At 31.4% G+C, this 15741-nt stretch overlaps 2 protein-coding genes across 2 annotated transcripts in view; one reads left to right on the plus strand and one right to left on the minus strand.

The window, feature by feature from the left end:
* Positions 1–315: 315 nt before the first annotated feature.
* Positions 316–15741, minus strand: part of LOC125071813 (methyl-CpG-binding domain protein 4-like) — a 33559-nt gene continuing 18133 nt past the window's right edge. Inside the window, exon 2 of the mRNA XM_047682207.1 lies at positions 316–1145. Coding sequence (XP_047538163.1) covers positions 421–1134 — 714 coding nt within the window. The 5' untranslated portion in view covers positions 1135–1145 and the 3' untranslated portion in view covers positions 316–420. The remainder of the gene's footprint in view (positions 1146–15741) is intronic.
* LOC125071812 (calcium release-activated calcium channel protein 1-like) overlaps positions 5550–15741 on the plus strand; it is a 60076-nt gene continuing 49884 nt past the window's right edge. The window contains exon 1 of the mRNA XM_047682204.1: positions 5550–5820. The gene's annotated coding sequence lies outside the window, so the exon portion shown is untranslated. The remainder of the gene's footprint in view (positions 5821–15741) is intronic.

Below are 15741 nucleotides of genomic sequence, written 5' to 3' on the forward strand. Positions count from 1 at the left end.
AAAGAGAATTGTATGCAAACATAATTAATATGATAAAAAAAATTGTATGACGTGGTATATTACAAAAAAAAACTTCTTTTACTTAACCCCTCATTACAATCACGCTAGGCTGTACTTCCCAGTATTTTTTTATTAGCTGCAAACGACTTTAATTAATGGCATTATACAGAGAAAAAAGAACGTTGATTGTTTATTAATAGTTACTCAATATAAAATTAAAGTTAAATTGAATTTACTAATGACTATTTATTGATAAAAATTAAAAAAAGAATGAAATATATATTAAAAAAAACTTTCAAACTTGTATAAGTTGGAACTTTTTCAATATATACCTAATATTATTATTTGTATATAAACACAATATTTGAGATAATGCAATCATATGTAAAATCAGTCTAGGGCCATGTTATTTACACTACACTAAACACAATTTCGCAAAGTAATTCTATAATAGTTCAAAACCGGATCTTCGATTACGTGTTCGCTATCCGTCACGCTATTGTCTTCCATAAAGTCGGTATGTCTTCTCAGCCAGTCTATATACAACCTTAAATATCTGTCCCCAGGGTCTATATCCGTATGACCTAAGCAAAATATCCTATAAGCATCTTCACCGTACTTTCCGATTCCACATAGATCGCTCGCTCGTCGCCATTTAGCAGAAACAAACTGATAACTCAATTTCCAAATAATGCGACCTCTTTTCTTTAGTCCGAGATTTTCGAAAAACTTCTCGAATGTAGCTGGTGGATCATTTAATACGTGATACGGAGTCGGATATTCTTCGTAGAATTTTTTCATATACGGCCTAGCTGTTTTACCCGAAGTTTTTGTCAAAAAAATCGTTGCTACTAATAAAGCCCAGGGGTTTGATGAGAAATCTTCCTCGATGACATAGTGCGGTGACTGGGGCAATGGACGTGGCGTTAGGTTATAAAACGGTTGAATATTTAGAGGTTCTGGCTCTTGTATTGTCAGTTGTGATAAACTCAAGTCTGAAATTGAGTCTGTTGAAGTCTGACTGATGTCTTGAGAAGTTTCTGCGAACGATGACAGTGATAGTCTGTCTGGGCTGCCTGTGGTGTTCAAATCACTATCGAAGAAAGTACTGATGCATCCGGAATCTTGAGACATTTTCTGTATACCTAAAAAAAGGTAGTTTTTAAAATTAGAATTTTCATCGTTACATATACATTTTTTTAACGTTTAATACGTGTAACTTGTGTTAACGATATAACATTTCACAGATGTGAATTAGAGAATCAAATACATAATCTAAATTTGGAATTTGATAAATAGTGCCAAACAACTACATTTTTTTAGAACATCAGTTTTACGCAAAACAATTGACTGGGTTTTTACGTCATGGATTTTTTTCGAGTCGAAAACAAGGAAACATAGTGTATAAGCTTTTTTATAACTACAATAAAATTAGTTTTTTCATTTATGACCTTGTTTTCGACATATATTTGGAAAATAATTTACATATTTTTTCAGTAATCATCCGAATTAGATTTTTGAGTACTCAAATTTGGAAAGAGAAATATAATATTCATTGGATGATGAAGGCTGGTTAAAGAATGTTTAACTCCTGTAAATGTGTGTGAATTTTTAATGCAACGATAGTTGACAAATAATATGGTCCTAAATAATAAATAACTTTTAAAGTTGGATCTGTGAATAACTTCCTACGTATAGTCTATTCCAATCTGTTGTTTTTTGCAATTAATGTGTTATGTGTAATATTGCTTATTTGACAAAAGTCAAATAAACTACATTTAACATCGAACTGACGGGACATCATTGTCGAGCTTGTCGTTGACGTTGATAAAATTTTAACAGCGTTCGCTTAGAAAGAGGTGGGACAATTTTCACTTCTATATATATATATAGATGTAGATATAAGTATTTGTTATATATATAAAGTTATATATATATATATAACTATAACAACTACAAACTTGAAGGTTCCTTATAGGGTGTAGACATCCGTTAAGATCCGTTAACTCCACCTCTAAGGGAGTAAGTTAGTGTTTTATAAATATTGCGCGAGTAAAGCCATAAATTCAGTCTGTCTATCTTTGTGTTTATCTATCGTTAAACTGCATATTCTATAGAAGTCGGATTTTAAGTTTTGCGTAAATCCGAACAAATTAAACTCAAATTCATAATATTAGTATGACACGTAAGACTAAATATAACTCAGAGCTGGGGTAAGTAAACATATACGTATGTTTTAATTCTTATAATTAAGATTCTTATCTCAAGTTGGCTCATAATATAATGGAGTTATCAGCTAATGTCCTATCTTATCTATATATATTATGTCAACCAGTATGTATTGTTGCTACATCTATTTGAATATAATTATATGCAGTGGTTGTGTACCTTTGCTTATAACATATCTTAACATATCGACACCGGTGGTAGATTTACTTTAAATAGTTTGTTAAATGACGATTCAAAAGTGCTTGTAAAAGCCTACTTGAATAAAGTACCTATATTTTGATTTGATTTGATTTGATTATGAGCCAAAGTAACTACAGGCACAAGGGACATAACATCTGGTTTCTAAGGCTGTTAGCGCATTGGCGATGTAAGTTCATTGTACTGATTAATCTTACATATTAATAGCGTAAGCCTATTTTTGTCCCAATAATTATGGGAAGATAGCTGCACATAAAAAATTAAAAGGTTATGGTCTCATTTTGAAGAGCTCCAACCGTAGATGTGCAGAAAATTAAAGAAGTTTCTTGATCGCGATTTACTGAATTGTTTCGATTGAACAAATAATTAATTTTAGAGAGCGGTAAAAAGTTACTGGCCGTTAAATGTATAAGAAAAAATTAACAACGTAAACAAAATTAAATTAAATTGTTTTCGACATACTCCAATTCTAACTGAACTAATGTATACTATTTCATATTAAAAATTTTATTTAAAAGAGGTTTCATCATTTTGACGCCAAATAGATGAGTGACTTGCAGTTTGCAACTAAATGAAATTAAAACAAAACCTGTCATAGGTTGCGAAATTCCTTAAAAATCTTTTGAATAAACGCGAAAGTCGCGGGATACCCACTAGTATTTATTACAACGCCAATGTCTAAATGGGTGGGTTATTATATTAATATATCATACGTGTCTACCTCTTATTATTATTTTTCTTTTTGGGCGTACTCTTTAAGGGATAAGCCTGTCTTGTTTTCTTAATTCTCTCCCAATTTTTTTTTTATAACGATTGACTTTTGACTGTCTCCTTTGTCTAGTGGCTAGTAATAAGTTATCGAGATTCTGTGTTCAAACCGATAAAAAGTTTTTTGTCTCGAAACGCGAAAGTCCCTTGTCTGCAATTTGGAAGTGAACGTAAAGGTAGGTCCTGCGCCTGAACTCTTTTTAGTTATGTCGGATTTGCCATCCCAGCGGTATGAGAGTGAGGGAATAGAGAGTGCATCTGTGTATACTTCTCGCTGTCCGCCTTTATATATCGACACCAACAATTTATACTACGCTAACTCGAAAGTGTGCGCACACTCCGCTAATAATTGTTAGCGTAATATCGATTGATTTAAAAAATTGCCTTTAGTTAGCGTTGTATAAATTTGTAACTTCGTTAATTTTGTATATTTCTTCACGATTTTATTAATACATATAAAATAACATATTTTAAGCAACTTGGCACAAAAAAACTAATTTTACCAAAATCGAGTTAGCGTAGTATAAATTGTAGGTGTCGATATGTCGCAGCGTCAGATAATTAAATACTTTGATTGTAATCTCTTAGTTTTGAGATTTGATTCTGGATGGCCAGTGAAGTCGATCACTCTTTGTCACGTTAGAAAAACATAAAATCAGTCAGTTGTCAAGAAGGATAAGACAGATGTGGTCGCGGCCAACGAAATATTGTAAAAATAAATATACGATAATCCAGCTATCGATTTGTTGTATTATTTGTGAATATGTTTGACGAAAATGATGACCCCGAACCAAACAATACTGCCGGTTCACCGTAGTATATAATAAAGTATTAGATATTTAATATAGATCAATAGAAACGAGTTAAATCTTTTTGCATATTATTCTTAGCCCCTTTTGATATCGTCGCCTTATTAACTTCTTAATGGTACTTGTGTCATTAAAATACTATTAAGTCATAATAAAATTATGTTATTTTAATATTCCAATGAAACGTAACACTAATAATAAACCAATTAACGTATTCCTTGAATCTATAATAGGTGCTAATACCCTGATCTCTACCGAGAGATCGGGAGTGTTGGCAGCACCCACTCACCGGATATTCCGAGAGCAAATTTGCGATGCGATTTAATTTATTGGAATTGAGGTCCCATGTTAAAATACTAATACTATCCAGATTGAAATCATTTTAATGATAAACAGTGTGATTATAAACAAATAAAAAAATCGAAGAAAGTAATTAATATTCACTTGATTTTTAAAATTCGGATGTGTCGTTCGAATAATCGATATGGCCTAGTGAAAATAATTCAAACAAAAAAAGGAATTGCATAGGTAATTACGTAATAGTCTTTTTTTAAATCTAAAACGTTATCATAATTTTTTTTCACATGATGAACAACTAAACCAACACCACACTTTTGGTTCAATGTTTAATTAATACCAAGCATAGACAAAATATATTTTTGTACCGACGTAGTTCGAATGACCGCTCTTTTTTGGGTAGTTGCTGCTATAATTAAATTTATTTTAATTATAATTATAACTTGCTTAATAATCGAGATTTAATTTTTTTTTGCCTATATCATAAATATTTGGAAGGTTAATTTTTCAAATATAAAAAGTCAGTATTAAATAATAATAATACCTAATAAGGTATCCAAAATGCGAATAATGACTCTATGTTCTAAAAGAATGTCAGGATTTTAAATTTAGATATTTATAATCCAAATTTTATCAAAATCAGGTAGTTAGTTAAAAATCAATTACAAAATTTCGTCTCATCAGACATTGCATTGTTAATAAATACATGAATTTTATATCTAAAATTCCTCGAATAAAGTATCTAATTGTTATAATATATATTCACTATTTAAAGGTTCAAAGTTCACACCATATGATATATCATACACACACATATCATACAATACATCATAATTTAAAATTACGTATACGTGTACACATACGTATTTTTTATACGTAATTAGTTACTTAAAACACGCGCAACACGGAGGTTCAATCATACCATCATTGAAATTATTTTTAATACGAATATTTCATAATCATATTCACATTCGAATCGAATATCAACAATACAAAAATAACTCAGAGAGTAATTCACCAGTAATATCCGATAGTTGCGGATAATATGTTAAAAGGCGTGACGAGAATAAAGAGGAAAAACGACTTACTGTATCGATATAGCACATTAAAAATGAAACATTATTAAAAAAAAACGCAACAAAATAATCAAATATGTTTTAAAGATAACATCTCCGGCATGTCGTACTGCCTTCTCTTTGACTGAGCGTCTTAACTTGCTAGTTAAGTTTATTACGGTGAGTTGCTCAGCGGAAGCAACACGCGTATGTTGTCCGCACGCGGTGTCGTAAAACCTAAATAATCACGTTCAACACAGTATCCGATCGAAACGAAATTGTTTACAAAAAGGTAATCGTGTGTCGTGTTCGTTTGGAAACAGCTATTGTTTGATCTTATTGGAGTTGTTGTTAGCGAAACTTGTGATACTGAAAGGTCAATGTTTTACTGCTAACTGAACTTGATAATGGATACGAAGGATCTAAGTTATACGAACTAAGTATGGCCGGTCCAGATAAAATGGGTGAGAAATCCTTTTATATATTTTTTTTAATTTAATTTTATTTATTATAATAAGTTTAAGAATAATGCACAATTCTAGGTAGAAGCAATTTTTTTTCGACAATATTTTATTCAAAGGTTTTTTTTTTGGTACATAGATAATAAATAAAATTACAAACGTATAATTTTTCATTGTGTTCATTGACTATTTCGTTGCGGAACATTTATTTAATTGTACATATTTCACATTTTTTAAAACATAGCTTCGAATAATGCATTGGATATATTACATCCTGTTTGCTGTATCGACAAAAACAACTATCACATATTTAACTCCATTACAACTTATATACTAAAATTCATCTTTGAAATTAAAAAATATTAATGTTATAATTAAACCTTAAAAAACTTTAACATAAATTAGTTTCTGAAACGATAAACTTATTAGTAGCAATAGTTTTGTATAATATTATTATGTATTGTATACATCAATGTATCTACTGCTTGTGGTATTTATCGGTAGTATTTCATGTAGGATCTCATAAATGTGGCAACACCTTTATTTATTCAATTTAACTGCAATTCTTTGAACTTCTAAGTATTCTGCTTTCAAGGTGAATGAGACAACACCTTAGAAGGTGTAAAGAGTCGTTGATCTTTCTCATAGAACCAGTATCTATGTACGAAGATGACCACTTACCACCATGTGGCGTCTTTCTAAAAAGCGGTCTTCCTTTAAACAGCTTTAATTGATAGCTTGTATAAGTTGACTAGTTCTGGTATTAAGGATAGCTGAATATAGAGATACATAAGTCTCAATTGTACGGGACTTGGAAATTAAGTTTCAGAAACATTCCGAACGACATAGCTACCAAATAGATTGAAACAAGTTTATCTAAATTGATTACGGTCCTAATTAAAATATTGGATTTATTTCAAATAAATTGGGGAATAGGCAAATACACCTGATATTGAGTTAACTCTGTAAGAAATAATAACCATACTTTACATCGCTAATGTACCTTGCCTGTAGTTACACTAGCTCACTCACACTTCAAAAAACACAACAATACTGTATTGCTGTTTGGCGGTAGAATATCAATGATGAACAGGTACCTATTTAGACTGGCTTAAACAAAACTCTACCATAACGTAAAACTAAACTGTATACAAGTAAATTTACTTTAATCCAATAATGGATTGAACCAATAATGAAGGTTCATAATAAAAGCCTTTTTTAAGATAGCGTGGAAAGCTCATGGGAAATTTTGGTCGACAATTATAATTAAAGTCTGTTCACACCAAAATCACCAAAAATTTGCCATATCCGTTTACACGTCATTCATAATTTTTTTCCGATGTACCAAAGAGGACCAAAGAGGTTTAATGATACACAGCGCCGTGTTGTTCCATAATATAAATAAAAATAAACAGTTGCGGTTTAAGTTTATATGAGGGTAAACTAGTATTAAAAACCTGAAGGTCTCGGTGGATAGGGGGACGATATTAATCAAAGGCATAAGCGCCATTGTTTAAGTTCATCTCCTGGTATAAGTTCCAACCTTCTCTATAAGAGGAAAGGCTAACTATTTCAATTTATCATCTTTTAGGTCTTTTAGCAATTTCCACATAAGGTTTCCGAATAAATTACTCAAAATATTATTCATAGAGTACGCAAAATCTCACACGAACAAATCAAATCAATCAAACTACAATGTCAACAAAAACATAACTGGCAAGATTAATTTTAAGGAATTAATATTGTTTCATAAAATCCTATAAGCGTATCACCCTCTCCAGTTAGACGAGCTTGTATTGTCGAGTGGGGATATACAGCGAAGGCTCAGGATAACCATTGAAATATCGAGGAGTGCACAACAAACAAAATAATTTATACAATTAAATTCATCCTTACTTTAACTTAGTGGTAGGATTTTGTGCAGGCCCGAGTAGATACTTCCCATTCATCATATATTCTACTACCAAGCACTATTTACTGAGTATTGTCGTGTTTCGCTTTGAAAGGAAAGCCAGTGTAACTACAGGCACAAGCATAACATCTTACTGGCCAAGGTTGGTGGCGCATTGGCGATGTAAATAATGTTTAATATTTCTTCCAGCGCCAACTTCTATGGCCACTTATCGTCAGGTAGTCTTTCACCCGTCCATCTACATATATCAAAATGCGAATATGCAATTGTCTGTTACGCTTTAACATCCTTATTAGTATCCGATCATCATGAAAATAAAAACCATAGAGTGGACACAATTAACTTTCACTTTTGACTCTTGTGGCGGTTAAACAAATACCTTTAAGCTGGCATCGCATTGGCAGTTCTGAAAATATCCATGAGCGAAGTCCGCCTGCCTGACATTTAATCTCAAATAAAGATAAAAAATACGCTATTAAATTAGTATAACATTAAAAGAAATTAAAAAAGAAAAAAATCGAGCACTATGAATACTTGAAGTAAATGATGAAATAATAGCGTAGGTCGTCGCTAAGATATGTACGAGTATATTTAGCAAGAGCAATGAGTAAGATGGAAGGGCGGAGAGATCGAGCATTACACTTATCGCGAGATTAGCTATGTCCCGCGGCTATATCTGCTTTGAATAATACCACATTTAATAATAATTAAAAAAAACAAGAACCAAACAGTAATAAGGACGCTATCAAGAGATTTAATAATATCTCAGTAATATAACAAAACATCAGAAATAGTAATCCTGAAATAGTTTTTAGTGATTATTTACTAATATGCTTGAAGTATATGTATAGTGCATGTAAACTTTACGTTTTTATAACTTGTATTAATCTCGACTGATATTGATGAAATAAAAATTTGACGGTACCTTGGAAAGCCTTAAATAATTATATTATTTACATTCGTCGAACAATCCAAACAAACAGACATAAAAAATGTTTTAGTAACACGGAAATAGAGATATTAACTTAAAAAAAAAGTCATTTTAATATGACAGGCAGACATTTAAATTTTATCTTTGTGTATAGATTCGTATATAGTGTAAGTATTTGTAATGTGAAAGTTTCTTTGATTGTCATAACATCACTCTTAGGCGACTGGACAGATTTCAATAAAGGTACATAGTTAGATAGTGATTATGACGTCATGGTATAGAATATGTTATTTAAATTATATCAAAATATCAGCAAATACTAAAAGACAAAAAATATAAAAAAATATTTTCAAATAAATATAGTGCTATTAATAGTCCGTTTGTTGGAAAGAGTGTATGCTACATATATGACCTCACGGTACAAACCCAAACAACGGAAATGAATAAAAAACGGAAACAATTAAAAATGATTTGCTGCTGGACTAATACCTCCTCTTATTTTGAGAAGGTTTTAGATCTTATTATTAGACCAAAACGTTGCTCCAATACAGGTTTTTGAATACACATGGCGGATCTTCATTCGACGCAAGTGAGGTTCGTCAGGTTGTTTGCCTTCACCGAGCACGAGATGAATTAGAACCCGATCCACAATTATAAATCGTTAAAAAATAATGATTTATAGATGATAACATATATCAGCAAAATTCGTATAATCAATATATTCCGAAATTAAGTCCATGAAATTCAATGACATGACAGTGCAACGGGTGGCCATGTTTGACTTTCACGGGTACGTTCAAAAAGTGTGTTCCAAATAATAATTTCGTGCAGGGGTACCCATGTGTGAATGTATTTAATTAGTTTTATTTATTTGAATCATATAGAGCGAACCCGGTTTTTCTTCTAGTATATTATAATACCTAATATATAATAAAATAAAATATATTCTAATAGCGAAAACATCGAACTCTGTTTGATGAATAATCTATACTAAGTAATATTAAAAATTCGATAGTAACTCTGTGTATCTGTCTGCTATACTTTCACGGAAAAACTGAACCGAATTTGATGAAATTTGTTATAAAGCAAGCTTGGACTCCCAATGAAGGCCATATGCTAATTTTTAATCCTAAAACTTTACGATCAACCCCAATACGCGAGCGAAGTTGCGAGCGACAATTAGTTGTTGTATAGTAATAAATGTCATAAAAAATGTTTTAATAAAAATATCGTTATATTATATTAAAATAAACCAATCTTCGTTTTAGTAAACATGTATTTTCATGTAGAATATCTTTATCGTATGCACTAAGTCCTACTGACCAAAATTCCGTAACAGTGGTCTGAATGATTAGCATGCGAGTTAAAAATGCACAAGCATCGTGAGGAAACCTGCATGTATCTAATTTCAACGAAATTCTGCCACATGTGTATTTCATCAACCCGCATTAGAGCAGCGTGGTGGAATATGCTAACCTTCTCCTCAAAGGGAGAGGAGGCCTTAGCCCAGCAATAAGACATTTACAGGCTGCTAATGTAAAATGATGTAATGTTAATATTATGTTAAGTTTAACATGCTTGGACATTTTCACACACATTATCTAATCCTACTCATAATCCGATAGGAAGGCGATTCGATACAACTAAAAATCGTTCAGGCACAGAACCGGCCTTCCAAGACAGTCATAACATCCTTATTTCAGGGCCATTAGGAATTCCTTGATAGAACAAATACTTTTTGTCGACCCGAACCAATGTTTTAACCAAGAACCTAAGAATCTATATCTTTAAGACAAAAGAGGTTCAATTTTTATTGAAACTAAATTGCTTCTGATTAATAAAGTCAACATCTTTATATTACAACCAGATGTGCCTGCGACTTCGTGCGCGTTTGAATTTACCAAAAAAGTTATTGTCGTAGCCTAAGTTACATCTTATTACATCAGCTATCTGCCAGTGAAATTCCTGTAAAAATCGGTACAGCCGTTCCAGAGATTAGCCGTAACAAACAGACAGACAGTCAAAAATTGATAAAAATTTTATTTTGGTATATATACGGTGTATTAGTAAAAAGCGGTTATTTTAATATTACAAACAGACACTTCAATTTTATTACATGTATAGATAACTATTAAAAGAACTTTTGTTTAAGTATGTTCTATTATACCGCAAAATCCTAACTTAACGTTCTCACATACACATATAGTATATAAACCAACAATAGGTACGTTGTTCATATCCAAATAGCTATATAATAACATATATTCGGCAGGCAGTTAGTATATTTTTTCCGGTTACATAGAAAAATACCAACCATTTTCGGTCGGTACTCCATACTTAACGACATACGAAGGCAATTTATTGTAACATCTATGATGAATTTAAAGGTAATTTCAAACCAGAAATTGACATAAACATGACTCTTCAATACTGCAGATAAATATGTCATTGAACGCATAATTAAACTCGCCGTAGCAACAAAGTTCCTTGCAATTAATATTGCAACTCACTATATAATATAATATATATAACGATATATATATAACCGTAACATTGCAAGGGCCGTCAGTCTATAATAAATCTATTAAATAGATATATCACCGTAAAATTTTAAATACCGTTAGATTATAATCTATCTCGCGCAATTGTAAACTGCCGAATGATTGTAAAATTTTAATCAACTTACAATAAAACGTATACAATTTCTATACGTAATAATCTTTCCGTTAGGTTAGAGTTTATATAATTTAACAGAAATTTACCTCGATAGATTACAAACAAACGAAAAATAATGCGCTTAATTGTAAGCTGTGAGGTGCGGTTCACAATATTTCGATAGTTAACAATCTCGCGAGATAGATTATAATCTGACGCTATTTACAAATTCACGGCAGGAAATATAAATCTCTAATATATTATAGAAGCGTATTATATATCTACAGTTGATTTCGTTAAAAATAATAGTATAACGGAGCCATAAAATATATATGGGGTAGTCCGTACCCAAATGCAAATAAACGTACGCAAATGTCTAACAAAACAAATAATTGAAATTTAAAACAAAATAGTCATTCATTTAATAAACTAACTAAATAAACTAAGACTTGATTGTTTTTGTAATATTAAAAAATATTTTACATATATGATAAGCAATTGTATAATACAGAACAAAGTAAGTGTTAAATACTAAAGCCCAGTCTATAAGCTCTGTCGACTAGAATGTATAATTATTATCCACAACTCGTTGTGCCGTTGAGCGCCATATTCGTAATTGAATCGCTCTGACTGCTAGATCTATGTGTAAAACCACTTACATTCGTACCGTGTTGTACGTAACGACGTGGTAACAACAGTCTAGTATGTTAAGCCTTGGAGTCGAGTTAATGTCCATACTTAATTCTCTCTTCCGTATCTAAGGTCGCTTAATCATGGCGCTCTATGTTTTATTGTTTATCTTATAGTCTTTTGTGATATCCAACAGCATAGTTAATATTTTACTCATACGGATTTGAAAATAAACTTCTTTAATGATTTAATAAGGACAATAATCACACAGACGTAACAGACAAGTTTTTAGTCTTTAAAATATGTATTTGTTTTAAGTTGAAAAATAATTCTATGGAATTGATCATAATATTAATTGTTACGGTACTTAAGGATCAGGAGTAGCTCTAAAGCACGGCACGATTTACATAATTATGCAAACGCTCCTCAAGGCCCGAATCGAGGCGTGCCTCGCCTATCATCCGCTTTCTGTTTTTCGGCCGTGCTTAAGCCTCAAGGGTTCGTCGGCGTGACTCATGTAGTTTAGAGGTATATCTGAACGTTTGATTTGATGTTAATACCTTGAGTATTGTCGACGTTTATTGAAATTAGTGCAATTTTTCAATTGAAAAGTACAAAAAGAGCACGATTTATATCTAGAAAAAAAAAAAAAAAATGCCCGCGAATTGATTCGCACACGATCGGCTCATATACTTGGTGATGTATATATGTATAGTGACTTTATACTGTGTATGTCCAAAACACAAACGTTCCTTAATTTGAACGCATTTTTAATGTAAATATTTTGCATGATTGTTTTAACAATGCAAAAATATTTTCAAGTATAATTTTGTAATATCTATTATAGGCAAAAGCAAGGGCGAACTAAATGTAGACAGTTATTCAAAAGATAATATTTTATATTATAAAATTACAAACAAGTAGAAGCTATGGAGCTGTAACTATTGAAAGCAAATGCAACGTTGTTTAAAGTATTTCTTTCGTATCAAGTTGATATGTTATTGTAATCTATGAAAACAACTCATATTCATTGAATACTTTCATTGTACTGAGCATTATGGGGTATGTATGAATTCACGCACACATTTACAACGACATATATACATAGTGCCTACAACTATTTTAGAGGAGTTAATAGAACATATTCTATATTTAAAAATTAGTTCTTTCTTCTTATTTGCGCATAATTGAATAAATGAAGGTCAATTTGCAATTAATATAAAAATTAAATAATACAATCTAGGAGATATTATGTTTTAAATCTAAATAAATGAATTTGATCCGTTATCTATCACGAATAATAACGTCTAATCGTGGGATTCGAGAAGGATAAATATAGAACGCAATAAACTAAAACTCGTAGGTATTTCACGTTTTTCAAATGTACATCTCTATTTTCATTCGAATAAGAACGATATGCAGTAGTATTAAACCTATTCGCATTTCCATACGCTATCGAAAAATATTTTTATGACTATGCCTTTCTAGGTTGCGTTCAAGCGTATAAATGATCAGTTGTTTTTCGCGTTATTTTTACGACTTCTCTATGGAATTCGAGCTCTTTACAATATTTTAAGCTAGTGTTACGAGACTAGCCCTAGCCTCCAATACGGTGCTACGTCATAGGATATCATAATTAATAATGACACATTATTATTATTATTACATATTATTACAATTATTATTGTAATTAATTGATCAATAATTTGTACAACTTTAGTTGATATTATTTTATAACATTTATTACTGGCATGTAACACTATTTCTTATTTTAAAAGTTATTTAGCTGTCATAAGGAAAACAATTGGATGATTGTGAGCATTGTAAAAATATAGAGAGAGATTGAAACATCATGGTACAACATAATTTTATTTTGCCATCCCGAACTACTGAAATTACACTAGGTATTATTTTGTACTGCTTCATGTGATATGTTTACTTCAATTCGAAACGCAATCGTTATGGCGTTAAACGAAACCTTTGTTCTTTGAACATAATATCTATAAATAAACATATACGCTTGAAGGTAATACTTTATAGATATTTCTTTTTCTTTATATTTGGCACATTTTTTATAGATGTTAGAGATTAGTTCAGATTATATTGTAATACACTTTATATATTATATTCGGGTTAAAAGCGTTGAGTTTAATCAATTTTAATATTATTATAAAGATTGACTAACTAACGATAACGTCATACATTAGCAGTCTATAAATTTCCCACTGCTGGGCTAAGGCCTCCGCTCCCTTCGAGGAGAAGGTTTTGGAGCAAATTTCACCACGCTGCTCCAATGCGGGTGCAATACACATGTGGCAGAATTTCGTTGAAATTAGACACGTGCTGGTTTCCTCACGATGTTTTCCTTCACTGCCGAGCACGAGATGAATTATAAACTCAAATTAAGCACATGAAAAATCATTGGTGCTTGCCCTTGAACCCGAAATCTAAATTAAGATGCACGCGTTTTAACCACTGGGCCAACTCCGCTTTTTTAACGTCATAATTAATACTAAATTATCTGCTTATATTCTTTATATTATATATATCAATATACTATTCCATAGTTGTAAATAATTATACCAATTTATCAACGCAATACAATCGTGTTCAGTAAAACGAATAAAAAGATAAATTATTTATTTATTAAGCTAGTGACTTACAAAAATGTCGTTATAAATATTAATACTGTTTTTAATTCATGATTACTAATTATGTGTTAAACACGCGAGATTAATCATGAAGTACGGAGTGACAGTCGCCCCGAAGAGCGATTCACTCCAGCGAATGTATTAAAACTTATTGAATGGAATAAATAGCAACGATACACAAGTATAACTCGATTGTATATCATTATCATTACATAGTACAAAACAAAGTCGCTTACCGCTGTCTGTCCCTATGTATGCTTAGATCTTTAAAATTACACAACGGATTTTGATGCGGGTTTTTTCAATAGATTGATTGATTCAAGAGGGCGGTTTATATGTATAATACATGCACAATATAGTAGATAAACACTGATAATTTTAGAGGTTTCTGAAGTGATGTCGTTGTTAAACACATTTTTTGCGCTTACATTGTAAACGCTGGCCGAACCCTACAAGATAGATCAAAATAATGTACTACAGTAGTGTTGCATATCGATAGTACACTATCGATAGACTATCGATAGTTAAAGTGTTAGCGATAGTATTATTAGTCTATCGATAGTATTGTCACCTGTCAATAGGTACTGTCGATAGTATCGATAGCTCTGCATATGGTATACATGATATCATACCATCGATATTATTGCAAAAACCATTACTTTTAACTTATTTTTATATCGGTACTATCGATAGTATCAATAGTATAGCCGTAATCAATAGTATTGCTCACGGAGAGCTATCGATACTATCGATAGTACTATCGATATCCTGAATAGTTTTCGAGGTCAAACTATCGATAGTTCTGCAACGCTGAACTACAGTATTGTGCACCTCAGAAAAGTCCGCGATGGTATATGTGTATCTCTTATGGATAATCCAAAATATACATTTTTTATCCTTAACTTTTTACAACTTTATAATTAAATAACCAGCATCGTTCAGTACTGCATTGCTCTTCACGTGAATCTGCGCGCATGTAAAACAATAGAAGGTTCGCACATCCCACACAATAATTTTAATTTTGACCTCTTTCATAAGTTGCGATTGAAAATCAACGATCCCTATAAAATAAATAACCTAGACTAGAATAATAAATAATCAAAATAGATGTACATATGGAGGTACCTAAACGTGAAAAACGTATT

The sequence above is a fragment of the Vanessa atalanta genome, chromosome 20, assembly GCF_905147765.1.
Source record: "Vanessa atalanta chromosome 20, ilVanAtal1.2, whole genome shotgun sequence".
NCBI lineage: Eukaryota > Metazoa > Arthropoda > Insecta > Lepidoptera > Nymphalidae > Vanessa > Vanessa atalanta.